The sequence below is a fragment of the Diabrotica virgifera genome, chromosome 9 (genome assembly GCF_917563875.1).
Source record: "Diabrotica virgifera virgifera chromosome 9, PGI_DIABVI_V3a".
Taxonomy (NCBI): Eukaryota; Metazoa; Arthropoda; class Insecta; order Coleoptera; family Chrysomelidae; genus Diabrotica; species Diabrotica virgifera.
The window spans coordinates 28,612,768-28,636,701 of record NC_065451.1 but is presented as its reverse complement, the minus strand read 5'-3'; the positions used below and the strand labels follow the sequence as shown (position 1 = coordinate 28,636,701).

Here is a 23,934-nt window from a genome sequence, read left to right as displayed (position 1 = left end):
ACAATTAACAACCAGTTATTCTTTAACAGTACATATGAGAGTGCATACTGCTGAAAAACGCTTTACATGTAAAATTTGCACCAAACAGTTTTCAGCAAACACAGATTTTACTAGACATATGAGGGTGCATACTGGTGAAAAACCGTTTAAATGTGAAATATGCACCAAACAGTTTTCAAGGAAACAAGTTTTACAATGGCATATGAGAGTGCATACTGGGGAAAAACCATTTGAATGTGTAATTTGCACCAAACAGTTATCAACGAAACAAGCTTTAAAATGGCATTTGACGGTGCATACTGGTGAAAAACCATTTGAATGTGAAATTTGCACCAAACAGTTTTCAACGATACAAGTTTTAAAATGGCATATGAGAGTGCATACTGATGAAAAACCATTTGAATGTGAAATTTGCACCAAACAGTTTTCACTAAAGAATTACTTAACAAAACATATGAAGTTGCATACCGGTGAAAAACCATTTGAATGTGAAATTTGCACCAAACACTTTTCAATGAAACAAGATTTAAAAAGGCATATGGTAGTGCATACTGGTAAAAAACCTTTCTCGTGCAAAATATGCTACAAACAGTTTTCATACAGGTCTAGCTTAACAGCACATATGAAAACACACTTGTGATTAGGATAAGGTCCGTACCTCACAGGGACGCCATGACCTCCATGTATTGCCAAGAACGCTGCCCGTTTCCACCACATTCGCTCTTGTTACATATACATAGACAGAAATGGACGTTGAAGAAATCGCACTGTTATATTATTTTTAACTTGCCACTTAAGTCGCAAAAATATTAAGCAGAAGAAAAAGGAAAAAATATGGGTACATCCTTTTATACTAAAGCGAAACGAAAGTGGTGTTTTTGGCAAATTATATGAAGACTTCTTGAAATATCAGAGTAATCCTTTGAGGCACTGTTTCACAAATATAACCGACTTTCGGTCTCTACAATAAATCTTTCTGTATCAAAATTCCTTTTGCTTTCTATCTTTCCAAGTAACGACTGGTTGGCGACTGAATGAGTGACGGTACGTACACTCTCGTTTATATTGCTGGTATCGTCGCCAAGTGGCCAGGATAGCCAGTCGCCACAAGAGGAACTGTAGACAGTGGCGACGCCTCCAATTCAGACCCGTCGCCAAGTGGTTGCCAAGTGTGATACCTTCCATTCATTTTAAAAGAATTAATTGGAAGCGTCGCTGGCTACGTCGCCATGGCGTCCCGGTGGCGATTTTACAAAATATACCCGCTCTCAACACAAGCTCCGCCTCCTAAGCATACGTCGTCCACATAACTGTAAGAATCACCATCCGCTCTCAACACATCTTACAAAATATACTCGATTCCAGCACATATGAGTCAAGTTAATATTTTTCGAGCTATTTGCGAGTGAATGATATCTTTTTCAACAACAAACACTAGTTTTTCGACGGTTTTCGCAAATAACTCAAAAAGTAAGTTTTCTACCGAAAAAAAAATGTTTAGCAAAAAGATAGCTTATAAAAAAAGTGAAAAGAATGATGTATATATGAAGTCTGTATACCCAGTAGAAGCAAAGTTGTAGCTAATGAAAAGTAGGTTCTTCGTCAAATTCCAAATCGATTATTTAAACGTGAAATAACCGTTTCTATGGTCAAGTAGGTAAGTTACGCTAAAAATAATATTGGTCTCTTTTTTTTGTTTAAAAAATGATAAAAATGGTCCTCTAATTAGAATCCGAAATGAAATGAATCGTTACTGCTTCACAAGCTACTTTACTTATGGATTGTTTATATTATCTGTAAGTTTCATCGGCTCAAAATGCTCATTTAAAAAAATGGTTTTTAAAGTATTTTTTTTTAATTTTGAAAAATATTTCTTTTTTCTTCAAAATAACTTAAAAATTATACGTGACAGCAAAAATCTCAAGAAGTAAAAAATGTATGCTTTTCTTTTCTGGATGTTTTGAATTTTTTTGTTTTCGTGTAAGACAAAAATTGGTTAATATAAAATGTATTGATAGCGGGTACGGATACTGGATGACGTCTGTCTAGAAGGCGGAGCTTGTGCTGACGTGGGATTATTTTGTAAAATCGCGTCCCGGTGATGTATAGCTAGTGTGACCAACTAGCCAGAAAAATCCGGGACATGGCCCGAATTACGAAGTCATGTCCCGGCGTCCCGGACAAGGCTTCCGGGCCATCCGAATTTTCAACGTTTTGGTAAAATTCTATTTTGAAATTTTGAATACGTTATTCTTCTAAGAATTCATATCAAACTGAATTGGTAGGACGAAAAAAAATCGACAATCTCTACAGTGTAATACTAATACCACATCCAAAACGCATGCGTTTTATATCGTGGTATTATAGTTCTACGAAAACTAAAACGGTGGACTTTTTTTCGTTTCTGTATTTTAATTGTCTTCTGAAAAAAAAATGGCCCGATTTTCATTGAAATGTCCCGGATTTTAGGTATTTTTTTCAGCCTTGTCCCGGATTCGACTCAATTGGAGTTGGTCACACTATGTATGGCCCATAGATGGGCACAGTGCTACTATTGAAAAAAACGTATCAAATATCGGATGATTATATCCTATTAAATTTTTGTTATTTTATCATAAAATATCAAAATCTGATTCCAACCTGTACATACATTTTGATCCTTAATAAATATTTTCTCATGAAATAATTTTATTCCGAAATACCTCCTAAAAAAACACCGATAGAACCTAGTGTGATAAGAATCCTTTCAAAATAATGGTCTAATACTTCATACAGTGAACGGTTCATTTGAACCTTTTACTTTGACGGTAGTTTATAATAGAAAAGATAATCGACCAGAATGCGCAACAAAGTGGCGGTATCAATATTAGACATTTATAAATGTAAGAAATTCGAGTAGCCGCTTTAAAGATAACCACGTTCCGGTATTTTAACATACTATTAATCACTTTTATTATTTTAAAAATTTAAAATAACATTTTTTTGATCCAAAACTGACGTTTTGTTGGTGGGGGAGGGGGTAGGGGGTGTTGGGTTAAAATTGCGCTGAGTCCTATTTTTTAAACAAAGAACGTAAAAAAGTGAAAAAAATTGAATTCTGGGAGGGCTTTATACTTTATAGATTATATGTGTATACCGTTGGGCAACAATTTTGGACCAAATATGGGAGTGCTTCGAGTAGTTACATAGTCAAACATTCTTTTCGTTTATGAACATTTACAATTTGCATTATATAAACCAAAACCTTTCTCTCATCCAGCTTAAATTTGATTTCTCTAATCAATGCTTTGTTCATTTCTTGTTCGTTTCATTATACAGATTTTACAGATAGTTATTATTTTAGGTGTCTCTCGCGAAGACATCCACAATGATGCTCGAAATCTATTAAAGTATACTGGAAATAATTTGAACCAAAAGTTACCTGCTACTACGGATGTGAACATCGAAGAAAAACATTTCGAATGTGGAATATGCTCCAAACAATTAACAACCAGTTATTCTTTAACAGTACATATGAGAGTGCATACTGCTGAAAAACGCTTTACATGTAAAATTTGCACCAAACAGTTTTCAGCAAACACAGATTTTACTAGACATATGAGGGTGCATACTGGTGAAAAACCGTTTAAATGTGAAATATGCACCAAACAGTTTTCAAGGAAACAAGTTTTACAATGGCATATGAGAGTGCATACTGGGGAAAAACCATTTGAATGTGTAATTTGCACCAAACAGTTATCAACGAAACAAGCTTTAAAATGGCATTTGACGGTGCATACTGGTGAAAAACCATTTGAATGTGAAATTTGCAGCAAACAGTTTTCAGTGAAGGCTCGTTTAAAATTACATATGAAATTGCATACTGGTGAAAAACCATTTAAATGTGAAATTTGCACCAAACACTTTTCAATGAAACAAGATTTAAAAAGGCATATGGTAGTGCATACTGGCAAAAAACCTTTATGCAGAATATGCTCCGAACCGTTTTCACACAGTTCTAGCTTAAGAGTACATATGAAAACACACACTTATGATTAGGATAAGATACAACAATTCATTTGCAAGATATACTAACAATAGTATATTACATACCTAGCGGCAAACTACTCTATTTCAGACGAGCGGCAAGGTAGTTTACCGAGGTGCGAAGCACCGAGGTAAACTACAGACGCGAGGCTAGAATGAGTTCCCGCGAGGTTTGTATACTATTTTACCCACAATCGGTTAGTAGTTTATGGATTTCTAATACTCACAATCTACCAATAATAATTTCGTTTCAAATATCTGTATCCATTTTCATTATGTGATAAGATGAATTATTTTAAGTAACCTGTGAGATCGTTGCTAGGTAACAAAACAAGTTTGTTGAATCTGACATTTAGGCGATACACGACGCCATTAATTGTACATATAATCAAATTGTGTTTATTTTACAAAAATGTCTGATAATGAATTTGAATGTACGCCACCAGAACTGCGGGTAGCTGCAGAGAGAGCTACTGGAGGAATAATTCCTGAAAAAAGCAGGGAGAGGTATGAAAACACCTATGAACTATACAGTAAATGGTGCGTGGCTAAAGGTGTGCAGCATAACTCTGAGACGGTACATACTTCTTGCTTATTTTTGTGAAATGAGCAAACAAAGTAAAGCCTCCACATTATGGTCAATATATTCGATGTTGCGAGCAGTATTAAACTTTAGGCATAATGTTGATATTAGTAAATACGCAAAATTGCGGGCATTTTTGAAAAGGCAGAACGTGGGACATCAAGCTAAAAAGTCAAGTGTTTTTTCTGAAGCAGACATCGATACATTTTTAAACAATGCCCCGATAGAATTTCTTCCTCAAAAGGTAATTTTAATTTATTTAGTGCATTTTAAATATATGTTATATTAAATTTTTTTAGGTTGCTTTAATTATTGGCATTTCCGGAGCCTGTAGGTGCGATGAACTTTTAAAAATTAAAATAAGTGACCTGGATATTTTAGAAAATCGAATTATAATAGTGATTCCTGTCACAAAAACCTACTCTTCCCGTACATTTGTAATTACAAAATCGGAATGGATAAAAATATTAAAGCAATACTGTGACCTTCGTAATAACATTGACTCTGATAGATTACTTTTACAAATAAGATTTGGTAAAATTACACGACAGCCTTTTGGGCATAATGCTATAGGAAGTTTTCCCAAACAAAATAGAAACTTATTTAAAGTTGGAAAATGTTAACAGGTTTACAGGACATTGTTTTAGACGTACTTCAGCAACATTATTAGCAAATACAGGTGGAGACATCCTACAGTTGAAAAAGTTGGGGGGTTGGAAATCCAACACCGTAGCAGAGGGATATGTGGAGAATTCATTACATGGACAAATAAAAATTGCTAATATGTTGTCTCATGTAGAAAATCCAGAAACGTCGGCGTCATCATCTATTTCTGAAACTCATAATTTTGAGCAAAACGGTCTTACTTTAACCGTTAATAGTAATCATAATTCCAATGTAACTATTAATATTTATAATTAAAAATAGTTTTCTTTTTGTTATTGTTGTTGTTGTTTCTTAATTAAATAAATGTTGAGTGGATCCTATTCTTTCTACACCATCTTTTAATCAAAAATGACATTGACATTTGCAGGTAGGAAAGTGACAGATGCTAGCCGGGAAAGTACTTTCCCGGCTAGCTGGGAAAGTAAAGTAAGTAATAAGTCGCTTCCTGATTACTTCAAAGGTTAGAAATCCATAAATTACTAACCTATTGTGAGTAAAATTATTATTTTAATTGTTTATATTTATGTAATAATGTTTTTAACCGTCAAACTTTTGGTGAATAAAAAACTCAATTGTGTTTCTCTATGTAAGAAAAGGAACTTTATTATTTTATGTACAATATTATCGATTTACAAATACATTACCTGTAAGAAAAGAAACAACATTTAAAGCTTATATTCTAGATTCTAGTTTATGCTAAACAGGTATAGTCTGTTCGCTAAACGCCTTCTATCGTTCACGTTGGGACATAGGCCTCTCCCAACCAGTTCCATCGGTCTCTATCCTGAGCAACATATTTCCAATTTGTTCCGGCTACTCTTTTAATATCATCAACCCACCTCATCTGTGGCCTTCCTCTCGGTCGTTTACTTTGGTAAGGTCACCAATGTTGTATTGTTGCATTCCAACGTTGGTCTTTTTGCCTAGCAGTGAGGCCTGCGAAGCTCCATTTAAGTTTGGCAACTTTTGTTGTTATGCCCTCGACTTTTGTTTTTGATCTTACCCAGTCGTTCCTCTTTTTATCTGGCAGTCGTATACCTAACATTGCGCTTTCCATGACTCTTTCTGTTTTGGCTAGTTTATTCATATTTGTCTTTGTTAGGGTCCAGGTTTGGCATCCATATGTCATGATAGGAAGGATGCACCGGTTGAACACTTTACTCCCCTACTCTATTTTCCTTATTTGATGTTCTTTCAGACGCCACGTTTCAACTCCGTACAGCAGTGTGCTTTTTATCATTGTGTCATATATTCTCAATTTTCTTTGTTTTCCTATTTCAGTACTCCATAATATTCCATTCAGAGATTTAATTAATTTTCTAGCTTTATTTATTCTACTATTTAACTCTGCACCATCCGTTCCTTCTTTGTTAAAATTTATTCCCAGGTATCTACAGTCTTCACATCGTTTTATTGTTTTCCAGTTGCAGGTCAGTAGTTTCCTCTCCTACGCAGAGGTACACCGTCTTTTCCATGTTCATTATCACACCCCATTTACAAATTCCTCATTCAATTTTCGTGTCATGTCATTTGCACATATTACTTGATCATCGGCAAATTGGAGGGTTTACAAAGAAGTGTCGGCGTCCACCTGTATGCCCATTCCTTTGTATTTCAATTTCCACTGGTGGAGAGCTTTACCAATATATTATAGATTTTGAAAAGCGTCAGTGATATGCAGCACCCATGGGCGCCCATACCCAAGGGCAATGGCTTTTCAGGTGCTTTAAATTATATATGGATATCCAAAGTGTACATATAAAGTGCAACATCTTCACGTCTGTCCCCCCTGAAAATTTTTATATGGGCGCCCGTGGCAACACCCCTGTCGTAGGCCTTTATTGACTCTGAAAGGTTCCGATATTATGTTGCCTAATTTTATCTGGGCTTCCACGTTGTATACATGGTGTTTCATTAATAATTGTCCATATAGTAACTGGAGAAACCTTAGCACAAAATACGAAGATTTCACCTAAAACACTTAAATAAAATGTGGTTCCTTACTGAGTTACAGGGTGTTTTATCTAAAAATTTAAAAACTATTTTTGCTCAGCATTTTAAAACTGTTCGACGTATCCTTTTCATACTTGCCAGAAAGTGCGACTACTATACACCCTACTAAATTATGATAAACAAACGTTTCTAGCTACTACCAGAGGCGTACGACAGGGGATAGTGAATGGTTGACCCTTCTCAAATTCTACGCCACTGGAGGAATTACTAGTTTAGTGCCATTTTTAGATTCTCCAATACTTTCTACGTAAATAATATACTCTTCATTGGTAACGATAAAGTTATTAGTTTTCGAGATATTTGAAGTTAAATATGAAACGGCACAGTTATTTTGATTAATTTATGATATGATTCATATGATTAAAATTTAAAAATTATTTGTACCCAGTACTTTAAAACTATTTGGCGTATCCCTATCATACTTGGCAGAAAGTGTAGGCACTGTACACCCTACTAAATTATGATAAATAAACGTTTCTAGCTACTACCAGAGGCGTACGACAGGGGATAGTGTCTGGTTGACCCTTCCCAAATTCTACGCAACTGACGAAATTGCTATTTTAGTATAATTTTTTGATTTTCCAATACCTTTTATGTAAATAATATACTCTTCATTCGTAACGATAAAATTATTAGTTTTCGAGATATTTGAAATTAAAAATGAAGCGACACAATACATTAATCAAAATAACCGTGTCGTTTCATTTTTAACTTCAAAGATCTCGAAAACTAATGACTTTATCGTTACGAATGAAGAATACATTATTTTCATAGAAAGTATTGGAGAATCAAAAAAAGAGTCAACCATTCACTTTCCCCCGTCGTACGCTTCTGGTAATAACCAGAAACGTTTGTTTAACATAATTTAGTAGTTTGTATAGTACCTATACTTTCTGCCAAGTATGAAAAGGATACGTCGAACGTCGAATAGTTTTAAAATGCTGAGCAAAAATAGTTTTTAAATTTTTTAGATAAAACACCCTGTAACTCAGTAAGGAACCACATTTTATTTAAGTGTTTTAGGTTAAATCTTCGTATTTTGTGCTAAGGTTTCTCCAGTTGCTATATGGACAATTATTAATGAAACACCCTGTATATTCTAAACTGTGAGTTTTTTCATCCTGCTCATACAATTTTTGATAAATTTTTTTAATTGTGGGAACTTGTTGATGACTAATATGAAAATCATATACAGGTCCAGCGATTTTTAAAGGGATCATAGCCAATACATGTATTTCGGCTCTAGGCGGCTGGCCAACAAAATATGTTCAAATAATTATTATATTATACAAGTCCAATACTTCAGTCGACTGCTGGATTCTGAACTAAGCTACGCAAATGCAAAAGCCCGAATACATTGACCATTTAAGTCTGTTTTAAATCAGCCGAACGAGTCTAGAGGTGGGCTAAATTACGATACAGTGATATTTTATTCATTGTGATTTTTGTATGTAACTGAATCAGTCATTGTAAAAACAATACATGTTACAATGTGTAAACTTTTAAGGAAACGTAAAAATATTTTCATTAATAGTTGGATATTTTATATAAGTATTATGGGTTATAAATGAATCTTTCTGAAAGGCAAAAAAAGTTTAAATGTTTATGTATATATTGTTATATTTCTATTTGATCTGAAAATTAAATTTTGATAATTATAAGCAGAATTCAATTTAATATAAAATATTTTCAATTTTCTCAACCACGGGCATATAAATTTAAAACAACCTGTATACAACAAATTGTTATATTTAATTTTAAGAAGTGATTAGAAGAAGCATACGAAACTCGGGACAATGCGCTTAGAATAAACAAAGTGAATGGCGCGTACCATTATCGTTGTTCGCGGAAGGTTCGATCATTAGCCTATGCTAAATAAGACTCAGTTGAAATAGATAATAGTTCATTATCGTTTTTCGCGGAAGGTTCGATCATTAGCCTATGCTAAATAAGACTCAGTTGAAATAGAGAATAGGTCATTAAATTTTGTAAATAGTAGAAAGTAATTTTAGAATGGGAATTAACTATTTCTTTTTTGAAATCCATTAAGCATATTTAGAAAGATTAAAAAATTGGTTTTGAGGAATACTGCGAATGAGAGTTGGTGGTGGAAGGTTGATTTGTGAATCTGGAAGGGATATTTAGAAAGTAGGGGAATGAATGAAAAAGATAGATCAGAATGTTTTGAGTTGTCGAGAAAAATTAGGATAATTGTAACCAGGATATATATGGGTGGTGTCCACAAATGGCTTTGGTCCGTATTTGTAGGAAGGATGGACTGGAATCTTTCTTCTTCTTGTGTTAACTTATGAAGTTCGTCTAAGGGGATTCTGTCTAATTTTAAGGGTTTGACTATTGGATGCCCTTCTGGAAGTGTAGTTATCTTGATTTTTGGTAATGTTAGTGGTTCCTCTTTGACTGTTGTTTTGGAGTTGAGGTATACTTCATTATTGGTCCTTACTTCGCATCCTGGAGGTAGTTCTATCAGATAAGTTCCTTCGAGTATGTACTTCTATTTCGGTTGAGCCGCAATGGGTGGATACCTTGGTAGCTTTTGGGAAAACAGCGACGTAGTGTGCATCTGATATCTTCTGTATGATCGTTCTGGTCACAGTAACGGGAACACTTTGGCATTGGGCGGCATTATTGACTAACTGAAGAATTTGGATGATGCAGTCATCAGTCTGTTTACTTTCTTGTGGGAATTTCTCTTGGCAGATGAATATTTTGGATTCGCTTCGTTTACATGGTAGATCCATATATAGGAAAGTGTCTGAGTTATAGGCTAGGTATGGACCAGGAGGAATGATTATTGTACGATTGGTAGTTGGGAGTGAGTACAAATGGAAGTAGGTAAACGAACTGGAATGAAGAATAGGAAAATGTAAAATGAAAACAAGGGTGTGGTTAGTGTAGTAGCCATCAATGTCTACAATGTCATAATATTTGGATAGGTCTTCCTCTTGAATATAGGGAATCTGTGATGCAGGATGATGTTCAAGCATTTTCTGTACTGTCCATTCTATTTCTTCTGGTTTGATGAGACCATTATGTAAAGTTTTGATCCTTGCGAACGTCACTGCTGTTTGTAGATCGTCAAGTATCTGTATAATTGTTTGCAAGTTCAGGTTTATCTGATCTAAGATGTTTCGGACTTGCATATAATGACTAAAATTGAAAACAAATTGGTTCAATTCTGTTTTTATTTTGTTGGTCTCTTCGGCTATAATTTCTTGGTTGTGAGTTAATAGTGAAATAGTATTGTTGTAATTAGTCATTATTCTCTTGTTTAGGCTCAGTTGGCTGTTGATATTTGTAATGATGTTCTGTTGGCTATTTTCGAGTGATTTAATGGCAGCATTGTATCTCTCGGCATCGTCTTGATCTAAGTTACCAGAGATAGATTTTATTATGCTTCCTAATCCATTTATAAGTCCTCTTCTGCTTCTTGATGCTGGATATATTGTCTGGAGTTTATCTCTTGCAGTTTGGAGTAGGTACTGTATTGCTTTATCAAAATTTTGTAGGCTGTCAAAATATGGTTGACTAAGTCCATCTTCTATTGCTCTGCTGATTGTAACGTATTGAGATTCTATGGAGCTGATTTCTTCTGCGATGGGTTCTAGATGAAAATAGTGGATGAAATCGTGAGTGCTGGTTTGAATTCTGGCTTCTCCAATTTTACCGGGAGGATCCCTGGATTGTCCTTCAGGTTTTGGATTTGAACTTGTTGGGCTGCTACTAAGGTACATCTGTAAAGTATTTTTACCATTAGTCTTTGGCTGATGTTTGATATTCTTTTTGTGTATTGTTGTATCTTGGGTGTCGACAGTAACTGTATTGTTATTTTTCACAATTCTGGAAGAAAATCTTGGAAGTAGTTTGTTTCTCTTCAGTGTTTTTCTTGTGTATACTTTGGTGCTCGGCTTGTAGGTTATCGGTGTTTCTCTTTTTTCATTTAATTTATCAATATTTTTCTGCTTTGCTTCTTGTAGTTTTTTGTTTATTTCTTTGTAGATTTCTTTTGTTTTTAATCTGTGATTCTGTGTATAGTTATTTATTAAGGTTCTGCTAATATCAATATCAAATGGATCTTGAGGATCTATATGACCGTTGAGAATTTCTATTGGTTTTTGTTTGGTTGATGAATGGATAGAGTTGTTCTATCCCAGAATAGCATATAACATCTGTTCTTTTATATTGAGATTTTTTCTTTTTTCTCTAAGTATTCGTAGATGTTCTAATATGGTGGAGTGGAAGCGTTCTATCATTCCATTTGACTGTGGGTTATCTGGCGTTGTGTAGTGGATGGAAATTTTGTGTGTATCAACAAATTCCTGGATAAGGCCGTTCTTGAATTCTATTCCACTATCTGCGATTATCATATGTGGAAGTCCATGATGGGTGACAAAAAGCATGAAGGCGTTGAGCACATTGATTGCGTTTGATCCTTCTATTGGGTATGCTTGTCCATATTTCGAAAAGGCATCAATGATTGTCAGAAACTTCTGTCCGGCAGCTTGAAATGTGTCTATGTGGATGATTTCGAGTGGTTTTGTTGGAGTTGGAGTTACCATAAATTTCGGCTTAACTGGATTTCTGTCGTATTTATTGGTTTGGCAGGTATCACAAATATTGATGACTTCTTCTATGCCTTTCTTCAGTGTTGGCCAGTAGTAGCGTTTTCTTATTTGAGCTTCGGTTTCGTTGATTCCTCTGTGGTTGGTCTTTCCTTGGTGGTAGGTTTCTATAATTTCCTTTTGCCTCTCTTCGCTGTTTACGTCTTCTAAGAATATGTTGCATTTGACAAGATCGAATGCGGAGTTTTTGAAAGTTTCACGTAGAATATTGCACATGGATTCATAAAGTTTATCGTCTTCGAACAGAATAGCGTATTTCTTCTTTGGGTCTACGTAGTTCTTGAAAAATTGAAAAATGTCGTTATGAAGATCGTTTCTTCCAAGTTGAACGTGCATTCTCTTCTTTGTTATAAAACATTGCTCTGTAACTGGTTTGGCTGGATTGTAGTTTACTAACTTCAAAATTATCTGGTTGTTGTAGCAGTTAAGTGGTTTCTCGCTGATTGGAATTCCCATTATCGGATTCTCTGCTGTAGAGTGTTTGCTGACATCTGAATCGTTGTCTTCTTGTTGATAAAGGGAGCTTGATGGCTGATCTTTTGAATTTTTCTCGTCCTGTGTGCTGTCTTCTTGTAGGAGTTCGTCTATTATTTTCATTTCTTCGGGAGTTAACGATGTTGTTTGATGTTTTTCTATTACTTTGTCCAAGTTTCCTATAGGGGTTGCTGGATTATGATTTTGTTGAAAGTCTTGAGGTCGGTCGGCTAGAAATTCTTCTAAGTCGGATAAAGAGCTGGGATGGTTGATCATGGATACATCGTCATCGTCTTTCTTCGAGAGAAGTTCGATTATTTCTTCCATGTGTTTGTCAAGGCTGTTTACTTCTTTTGTGTGGATTTCGACGCGGGATAAGGCATCTGCATTCGTATTTGATTTGCCTTTCTTATATATGACTTCGTAGTCGAATTCTTCTAACTTCAGTCTCCATCTGACAAGTTTTGAGTTTGGATCCTTAAGGGAGAATAGCCATTGTAGTGGTCGATGGTCGGATAAAATTTTGAATTTTCGTCCAAAAAGATAGGGGCGGAAGTATTTAGTGGCCCAGACGATTGCTAGCATTTCTTTTTCAATAGTTGAATATTTCAGTTCTGTTTCGTTTAAGGTTCTGGATGCATAGGCGATGGGTTTGTCCTTTCCTATTGGACCTTGGGACAGGATGGCTCCTATGGCGAAGTTACTAGCATCTGTGGTCAGGTTGAATGGCTTGGTGAAATCGGGATATTGTAGAAGTGGTTCGTTAACCAATAATCCTTTGCATGTTTTGATACAATTCAGGAACTCTTCTGTGTGTTCAATTTTTGCATCCTTTTTGAGATATGTTGTAAGTGGTTTCGTAATTTTTGCAAAATCCTTGATAAATTTTCTGTAGTAACCAAGTAGTCCTAAAAATCCTCGGATTTGCTTAGCTGTTTTTGGAATCGGATAATCTATGATTGCTTTGATCTTATTCGGATTTGGTTTTATTCCTTCGCAGGTTACGACATGGCCTAGAAAATCGACTTCTTTTTTGAGGAACTCGCATTTGTCTACTTGTATTTTGAATTTTGTTTCTCGTAGTCTTTCGAAAATCTTCTTCAGGTTTACCATATGTTCCTGGAGGGAGGTAGAAAAAACAATAATGTCATCCATGTAAACCAGACATATTTCTCCTGTGAGTCCTTTTAATACGTTGTCCATCACTCTTTGAAATGTTGAGGGTGCGTTTTTGAGTCCGAATGGCATTCTTAGGTATTCGTAATGGCCATTTTCTACATTGAACGCCGTTTTCTGAATATCTTCTTCGGCCATTTCAATTTGGTGGAATCCGCTGGCAAGATCTAGGGTGGAAAAGTATTGGCAGCGTCCAAGTTTGTCCAAAATATCTGTTATGTTCGGGATCGGATATCTGTCGTCGATGGTCTTCTCATTTACTTTTCTGTAGTCAACAACTATTCGCCATTTGATCCTTCCTGAAGCATCTGGCTTTTTGGCCACGACCCAGATAGGACTGGACCAGGGTGATTGACTCGGTCTGATGATTTTCTGATCTAGCATTGAAGTGATTTGCTTACGTACTTCTTCCTTGTGGATGTGAGGGTACCGATATGACTTGGTATAAACTGGAACTTCGTCTGTAGTTCTTATGTGGTGCTTTATCTGGTTAGTGAATGTTAATGGATCGTCGGGATTGTGAAATATATCGGCAAATTTCCTGCATAGTCGTCTTATGTGTAGTTCTTCCTCGGGATTCATATGATCAGTTCTCAGGAGAGGATCAACATCTATAGAACTGTTATTTTCCATGGGCGGAATATCTGTTGTGTATATATGGTGTTCTTGAAGATCTATTGGCTGGGTTTTGATTGGCTCGGTTAGTGCTACTTGGATGTATTCATCAGTATTATTGATTAATTCGGTCCAGGCAAGTTGATTGCATGCGACGCTTAGAGTTTCTCGTAGGATAGCACCTTCGACTTCTTGTCTTGGTATGATGATTGTACCTGAAGTTTCTTTCACCGGCAATCTGACTTGGGTAATTGTTTGGGGCTCTAACTGGACGGAGTAGAATTGTGATTTATTCGTCACATAGTAATTTATAGGGAGGATGGAATGCTCTGTAGTGAGTGTGGCTTCGGGAAAATTAAGATTTGCTTTTAGAAGTTTAAGATTATCAAGGCCAATGAGGCCATCAAAGGTTTTATGGAATTTAAAAAGATAAAATTTTAGGCTTTTATTAGAGTTAAATTCGGGAAAAATTGGAATTTCTACGCAATAATCTTGCGAATGATTTTGAAAAATGGAAGTTACTACAAATGGTTCATATTTAATATCATTTTTGTAAAATTTATGGGCTATGTCGGGATTAAGAAAAGATTTAGTGGCTCCTGTGTCAATTAGAAGTTTTAGGGGAGGATTTTGAATTTTGATATATGGGAGCTCTCTTTTCTCGGCATAGGAATGTAATTCTATTACGTTTCTTGATTTTCCTCTAGAAGTTGAGGAAAATTTTGACTATCGTCTGTAAATTCTTCATAATCGTACCCTTCTTGTTCACAATAAGGGTAGTCTTGGTAATTATTGCCGTAAGCGGCTTCATCATAATTGTTTTCTTCCTGTTCTACATTATACAGCTCCTCTACTGTAAATCTTGGGCTAGCTGTTTGTTGAAACCGGAAATTCCTTTGGGTAGGGGGTCGAGTAATAGATCGATCGACACTCATTGGTGTTGGTCTATATGACTGAGATGGGGCTGGTTTATGAGAATTAGGTAAATTTGGTCTAGAATGTTGTTGAAATGGAGTGATCTGTTGATTTTGTGGAAATCTGTGAGTTTGTGTTGGCCATCTTGGAGTATTATTTATAAATGATTGTTGTTGAAAAGGCCCTTGATTTTGCCTAGGGAATGGCTGTTGCTGTTGCCATTGGGGCTTTGGCAACTGAGGTTGCCAGCGTGGAGGTTGAGTAGAATTTTGTCTCTGCGTATGTGGAGTGGCAGAAAATTTACTGGAGTTTGGTAAAGAATAGTTTTGCGACTTTTGCAAATATCGGATATTGTTTTCTTCTTGTATGTATTGAATAGCTAAAGCGAGGTTTGTTGGTCTCATGGATCGAATTGTCGATCCTAAAGGCTCTCTTAGTCCGGCTAAGAATGTAGTTAACGCTTGTTGTTGAAAAAATTCCTTTTTACTTTTCTTTACTTCTTCATTGTCATTATGAAGTTCAATATGGTTAGAAATGGTATTTAGAAGAGACATAACTTTTTCATGAAATTGATGAGGGTTCTCATTTGGTCCCTGACGAAGATTAACTAGATCTCTAGTTAAAGAATTTTCATTTCGCTGGTCTGCGAAATTTTGAATAAGGGCTGTTCGTATTGACGGCCAGTCTTTACAGCCGTAAACGGAAATAATTTCCCTGGCTCTTCCTTTAATTTTATTCATGATTCCTCTAGAGAGCATAATATTTTGGAAATTTTCTGGGTTAGCATGGTCCCAAAAATGGGCTAAGAGCATTGTAATGACATCGATAAAATTATGGAGTTCGTTCGGATTGCCATCGTATTCTGGTACGATGGAAAGGTCTTTATTGACATCAAAAGTGGGGGCCATAATGGAATTAGTAGTTTCAGATGCTGGAGTTATAATTATGGAAGGTATTTCAAAAGAATTGGTGGGTATTTTATTATCAGCTAATGGAGAACTAGATTCTGTGTTTAATTCAAAAATTGTTGAAAGAGAATCACTTATTCTAAGAGATGATACTTGTGAAATTATATTAGAATTAGAAATAAGGTGAAATTTGCTTACAGGTATAAGATGATGCTTCGGTGCATTCCTTCTCGGTACACTTTTCTTTTCTTCTTTTAGCTTCTTTTCAGCTTTCTTCATAAATGTTGAACTCCTGGATGGAACTGCCTTAGTTCTCCTGGAATCTGGTTCGGTAGCGGGTAAACGTTTGAGAACGACGAGGATCTTCCTGGAGACTCTCCCACTATCGTACTGCCTGCGCCAATTAAGGGTTGTCACTCCCGAAGGTACTTTTTAAAAAGGCCCTTTTAAAAGTTACAACGAACAAACTAACAGCACTTTATTTAATATGAATTATAACTGAATTGAAAATGAATTTTACAAGTATTTATACATAATTAATTGATGAGGTATATATTGTGGAAATGTTGAAACTGCTGATCGGCTGGACTATTGGACTGCAATACCGCTGACATCCGGGGTTATCGTACTGTAATTAGCTCAAGAACGCCTTAGTGTCATTGGAACATCAGTGCCTTGCGAACGGTTATTTCCAAAGCTAGTCTAATTATTTCTGATTGAAGAACTCGAGTTAATTATAAAAAGGTTAAAAGGCTGCTATTCTGAAATTTTAATTTAACCTTTGTCTAGCGGCATAATTTTACACCGGTAACAGACGGCATAGGTACAATTGTACCTATAACATATTTTCTTAAAAATTACTTTATCTAAAGGTAATATTTGTTAGTTTTAAGATAATATTATTTATTGCTAGCATAACTGGTAAAAATTGTTTAATACTGCAATAAATAAATAATAATATTCGGTAATTTGTTCTTGTATTGATTTACAAACAAAGATTGAAAGCCGCTTTTAAGTGATCCCTGTTATCCATCGTAAATTATTGAAATTACTGCAATAATAAACTTTTGGAAATAGTGGTCGTAAACAAATTCTAGGAAGAGTAGCATTGTATTGTATTTCAACTGGAAACATAGATTTCATCCACATTTAGTTGTTTGGTGTTTGTCAATAGGTATATGTACACCTGAAAATTACCATTAGTATTAATGATTCTACATCTAGTTTACCAAAATGCCGACAAAAGTGGTATAAATAGAATCAACGAAGAAAACCTGTATGGAGTCTCTGCCACTCATACGTGCAGCTATGTCTCGCGATAATGTCAAGACTATGCTAATATTTATAAGATTTGACAACGAAAATACCCGTCAGTAACGCAAAAAAGCTGATAAGGCTGCACTCTGCACTCATACGAGATATCTGAACAACGCTGAATAAAAATGTGCAACAAGACTACAAACCATCTGATTGCATAACCATAGATGAACAATTGTTTTTGCTTAAAGGACATACCTACAAAATGTACACAATATATATCTTCCAAACACACTAAACATGGTATTTTGGGTTTGTAATGCATCAAACACCTCATCCCATACAAATTCATCTTTATATTTGAAAAACAGAATATGGTTCCCGACAAGTTAACGTTGGCAAACGAACACTTTTGGATCTGGTCACGTCTTATAAAGGTTCTGGGCGAAAGTTTACCACAGATATCTTTTTACCAGTTTTAAACTCGCTAAAGTCTAGAATTCGTGTCACATGACGTTCGTGGGCTCATTTAAAAAAAAAGAGATTTTTGATCACCAATGTGAAAGCAAGCAAGGAAAGAGCTGTTTTTCCACAAATCTGGCATACAATCATGATGCTACCGTGTATTCTTATTTGCTAAAGAAAAACAAAGCAGTAGTGTTACTCTCGTCCATGCATATGACAGGACAAGTAGCCTGAAATGATTAAGAATTAGAGTAAAACTAAAGTAAGGTTGATACGATGTGTATCAAGGAGCGTACGAATGTACGCTCAAGCGTCGAACATTGAGTTGGTACTTGACCTTTTTTTGTAATATGATTGACGTCACTGGCTTAGCATCCTACATTATATCGAGACCACAATCCATTACAAAAAAGGACCAACGCAAGAAGTTTTTAAATGGATCTTTCTAAAGATCTTTGTCTTGCTGTAGATACTCCTTCTCAAGTATTCGTGGATCTACTTCAGTAACCGGAAGTTACCATGTTTGTCGAAACAAACGGAAAAAAACAGCCTAAAACGAGAAAAAGTTGTGTAGCATGTTTTCTACCTGTGTGTGACGAACATTCCTTGTCTAAAACGACGTGTATGTTGCGATAATCCACACTAACATTCATTTTTGATTTTTGTTTCAAGTAAACTATCATTTAAATACAAAATGTATTGATTTTTTATAACATTTATTAAAAAAAATACAAGGTACAAATGTACCTATGCCGTCGTTTATGGGGGTAGGAAAAATTTAAGCCCCCTGCTGGGAACTGAATAAAGATTTCTTTGTTATATTTGGCCCACATAATCTACTGGATAAATGTAGAGATGTCACAAAAGTTCAAGTCTCTATCTCTTTAACAAAAAAAGTTATCACAATTTAAAAGCTCAAAAGTTACAATTGTACCTATGCCGCCCGACGAAGGTTAAAAGTAACAAATAGTAACTAATCAGTATTTGTAGCAAATACTGGTATTTAAAGTTTACTTTTTATTTCGTTTTTAAGAGGGTAGGCGCAAAATTTCGGGAAAAATGCTTTTTAAATGCATTTATTTCTTTCGAATTATAAGAAAACTAGCAAGTATTTTTGAAAAATTTAAACGCAGAATAAAAAATTACATAATTACCGAGTGCTGAAAGTCCCTGAAAACTTCTATAATGTGTATTTTAATAAGTTACAGCTGTAAAGAGAAGAGAAAATTGAGTGTGATTTTTAATTTCAAATATCTCATTCAAATGACACTTTGTTTATTCTAATGGACTTTCGGCCCTCGATAATAATGTAATCTTTCATTCCGCGTTTATATTTTTCAAAAATACTTATTATTTTCTTAAAATTCGAAAAAAATGAATGCATTGAGAAAGTATTGGCCCGAAATTTGGCGCCTATGCTCTTGTTAGATTTTCTAATAACAATTAAGACAATGAAAAAAACATCAAATTATTTATTAATGCAATATTATTTTCATTACAAAAACTACTTTTTGAATACAATTGTTTCTCATTCTAACAGACCTAATTTCATAATCATGACCTAGACAAAATAATAACACCTGTTGAATGTTTTTGAACATTTTTAATTAGGAGTTTAAAATACAACTATTTTGTTGCTCTGTTAAATCACAATCACAGATAAAAATTACGATCGGTTACATGATTGCAAATACTTCTAGCCCACCTCTAGGTCAGAATCAGGTATTAGGACCGGTTCCTATTTAAGGGTCCGCATCGCGATCGCGCCAAGGAATAAAACCGAACCGACGTGACTACATGCAGAAGGCGATTGCAGAATTTGTAGATCCTTCTAGCTTTTTGTGCATACGCGGTACGAATAGATTATTTTATTTTTATAAGTTTATGGATACGTACCTATTTAAAACATATTTTTTTTGTCTGAAGCTATTTCTTTGTGGCGTTTATGTAATTTATTATTATTCTAAATACGAAATAAGCCACAATTTAACTTAAAAAGATATTGTATTAACTTTTATTTTGAACGTCATTGTCAAAATACAAAATATTAATAAATTAAACAAAAATATTGTTGCTTAGTAAAAAAAATCTTCTAATAATTGCCTATATGAATGAGTTAGAATAAATTATATTATTAGAAGAAATTTTTTTACTAAGTAACAACATTTTTGTTTAATTTATTAATACTGCGTATTTTGACAACGACGTCCGAAGTGGAGGTCGAAACGTTAACAAAATCAGTTTTTAAGTTAAATTGTGGCTTATTTCCCATTTAGAATAATAAATTACACAAACGCCACAAAAAATAGCTTTAGAACAATATACATAATATTATGTATAATGCCAATCATCATTATCCATAAATAGATACACATGAAATATTTAGCACTATAAATATTAAAATAAATATTTTAGGTTAAATTATATGTTTTAAATACATATCCAAAAACTTATAAAAATAATAACCCATTCGTACCGCGTATCTGCAATCGCCTTGTTTGTGCATGTAGGTAGTGGGTTCGGTTCGGTTATATTCCTTGGCGCGGTGCGGACCCTTAAGTCCGATTATCTACTTTCGGCTCATTCGGCTGGGCTCGCTATTTTAGTAAACTCCTAAAAAGAGAGATAGAAGTAGGAGGTTCTAGTTTAAAGATATTTTCTACATGCCAATGTTAATGCTGCTATGATTTATGGTTTTAATGTCTGGAACTTTTATATTGGTCCACTATCTCAAATGCAGTTCAAACACTGTGTCTTAAGAAGCTATGTTCCATATTTCTTTAATTTATACTGTATATGTCTTCGTAATATAACTTGATCACATGCATCTAACTGTATTTTTGAGAACTTTTTTGTCGTTTATTAGATGTGGATAGTCCAAGGCTTTCTCCATTTTCAACCTCAAGACCCTCTTTAGCGATTTTTTGAGTCTGGAAAAACCGACACCTAGAAATATTTAATATTACAAATTCATCCGAAACCCCTTTTTCGGAGCGTCATTAATTTTAACGTCACATAGGATTTTAAGAATGTCACAAATCATTGAATGACATTTTAGTTAAATCTGACAGTTGTCAGAATATTTATATTTGTATTTATATAGACATCAATATTTATACAAATATTTGTTAAAATATTTTAATGTAAAAATAGATAAAAAACAAATTTCACTATATAATGTCCGAATATACAAATGACATAAAATTTTATATTTACGTCGCTGAAAAATACTAACCTAGAAATTACAATTGTCTTTTTACCCGTTTGATTACTCGTTGATATTGTGTAGGGACTGTCACGATCGATTACTTTTGTGTCAAATTACTTTTATTCGCAACATTGATTGGTTGTCTATTTAGAGTATTGTAATCGCCAACCAATTATACATCGATAAGTATAAGTAGTTTTAATATGCAAATATCCGTCAAGGAATACATAATTTTCTAAGTTCTATGTATAATAATCACGGAGGTACGTTTTTTTCTATGACTTCCAACTTCAATGCGTTAGAGAGAATTCGATAATCTATGACTCACTGAAAAAAGAGTTTGGGATGAACTATACATGTATAAACTTTTTCCTCATATTCGATTATTTCATATCTTTATGAAGTTATTTTTAATAAAACAATTTTCACCCCCGAGAAGGGGTGGCATCTCCTCCAGAATAAAAGTGCAAGGTGGCACCATGCCACGTTTGTTTCTTAAGAGGATCGGTACGTATTTTCTGCTGCAATGCTATTCAAATGGGGATTCATTTTTTTCGAATCCTGAGAAAACTAATAAGTATTTTTGAAAAATTGAAACGCAGAATGAAAGATTACGTTATTAGCGAGGGCTGAAAGTCCCTGAGAACTTCTATAATGTTAATTTTAATAAGTTACAGGGGTGAAAAACTAAGAGAAAATTTAGTGTGATTTTTAATTTCAAATATATCATTCAAAATAAACTTTTTATTTATTCTAAGGGACTTTCGGCCCTCGATAATAATTTAGTCTTTCATTCTGCGTTTAAATTTTTCAAAAATATTTATTGGTTTTTTCAGGATTCGAAAAAAATGAACACAATGCCGTGGTAATATTTTCCAAATCTATCTTTGTCTTACAACGCACTCAGTCGAATATAATGTTGTCAGCATATATTGTCAGTCAGACACTGACAATCAGTGACAATTTTAAATATTTGACATTGCATCGGGAATATGTTGAGTTATTGATTAAATATTATTGATATAGGGGAAGGTGACCTGTGATGGCCCCCCTAAACATTTTTTGTTATAACTTTAAAACTAGTTGAAATATAAAAACAAGCTTTGGTGAAAAATGATGTTATAATATGTTGTTGTCATTGCTACATAATCAACTTTATTATTTACTTCTAGTTTAGAGTAAAATATAAAAATACTTTAAAAAATGAAGAGGCCGTCATAGGCACATGTTATCAAATGATGGCCCCCTTAAAAAAATTTGAAATCGGGTTTTATAAATAAAATTATTTAAAATTTTTCAATTAAAAGACAGTCAAATAAAAAAACGTATTTACGAAATAGGTAGGTATATATTTAAACGATAAAAAATAAACAGCAAAGAGCTAGAAATGCTTTTCTGGCTGACAAACATCACAAATAAAAGTCTTTGTTGACCTAGGAACACCAGCACATTCCGAGTGACACCAGCTATTGCAGTTCTGGCACTTTAGCCAAAATTCATTAGGACGGGAACGAGAATAGAGCTCGTTGTAGTATAGACATGCTGTATCTGATTCATCACTATCGTTCTGATCATACATTACTTCCTCAGGACTATCTTCTTTTATTAGTTTATCAATTTTTCTTCTGGCTGCATTTGCTGTTTTTCTTCTCTCTCTTTCTAATACTTCTTTTTTGGTTTCCTTGATTTCTTCTATATCTGGGGTGCTGTTGATAACACCTGTCTTTCCACGTTTTCTTTTCTTTTCCTTTATTATTGTTGCCTTCGGAAGAGGGGACAATTCTTCAATTTGCTCTCTGCGTATGTAGTGTTTGGATGTGCTTGGAATGTGGTCATTCTCATTTCCCTGGGAATTATGTAAGATTGTTGTAATGGAATTATTGCTCACTAGCTGACTTTCATTTAAGATAGGATCCTCGATTTCATTTTGCGGTTTTTCTTGGCTGTTTGAATTTATGAGTTGTGATTCTTCAGCTATATTTTCCAACTCCTTATCTGTTGTAGAAGCAGCAGAAAATTCCCAGTCTTGAAAAACATCTGGATTAAACGGATATATTCCAGTTTTTGTAAAAGAATTTATTGCATTTGATGGAGTCGCAGCCTTAAGATATGCATTATTAAAAAGTTTTGCCACTTGGAAGTGAGTGACAGTCCGTCCTGGGTTAACTCTCATCCATTTTTGTATTTCAGCATTATAAAAAGTTTGTAGTGGTGCATAAACGCCAACATCAAGGGGTTGGACGCGATGGGAACAATGTGGCGGAAGACAAAATAGTATAATTCCATTTGCCTTACTATATTCTAGTACTTCCAACCCCTTGTGACTACTATGTCCGTCAAGAGTTAATAGGACTTTATTTTGGTTCGATGGTTTAACGTGCAAGACAAAATGCTTTAGCCACTTGACAAATATTTCTGTAGTCATCCAGCCTTTGTCTTGGCAAAATGCTACACTGCGTACAGGTGCGTCATCCATTAACTCGGCTTTAAATCGTTTTCGAGGAAAAATGAAGGCGGGAGGAACGAATGTTCCTATGGCGTTCATACAACAAACAGCGGTATAATTTTGTCCACGTTCAGCGCTGCTAATAATTCCAATTTGTTTTCTTCCTTTGGCTGCAAGAATTTTGGGAGGTTTTGTAGGAACTGTACCCATACCAGTCTCGTCTACATTGTAGATATTTTCAGGAGAAAACTGATATTTGTCCATAACTTCTCCAATGGAACTGAAAAACTTCCTAATGTTCTCTGCAATGCCTTTTTCTTTATTAAATCGGTGGTTAATTGTATGCTTCTCCGCTATTTGAAAAACAAGCTTTCTTAATTCTGTACTGGTAAGACCAAAAAGCCTGGTTTCTAAATTAACAACATGCTTTGCTATTTCGGCTTCAACATCGACATCAAATGTAGGCTTATGTCCACCTAAATATCCTTTTACACTGCCTTGTTCATTTTTAAATCTTCTACGTAGAGTAGTTCGAGGTACTT

General features: G+C 34.6%; 2 protein-coding genes across 2 annotated transcripts in view; both read left to right on the top strand.

The window, feature by feature from the left end:
- LOC114336990 (zinc finger protein 91-like) overlaps window positions 1-23,934 on the top strand; it is a 251,669-nt gene that overhangs the window by 92,252 nt on the left and 135,483 nt on the right. The gene's annotated exons all lie outside the window — the stretch shown is intronic.
- On the top strand, window positions 4,039-5,823 carry LOC126892634 (uncharacterized). Its single transcript, XM_050662270.1, has 2 exons — window positions 4,039-4,853; window positions 4,909-5,823. Exons 1-2 carry the CDS (start codon window positions 4,536-4,538, stop codon window positions 5,230-5,232), a joined length of 642 nt encoding a protein of 213 aa, XP_050518227.1. The 5' UTR covers window positions 4,039-4,535; the 3' UTR covers window positions 5,233-5,823.

Bases quoted from the DNA above. Each gene is read 5' to 3' on its own strand.
- LOC126892634 (XM_050662270.1), top strand. From the start codon at position 4,536: ATGAAAACACCTATGAACTATACAGTAAATGGTGCGTGGCTAAAGGTG. The intron at 4,854-4,908 runs GTAATTTTAATT...AAATTTTTTTAG, and splicing joins TAGAATTTCTTCCTCAAAAG to GTTGCTTTAATTATTGGCAT.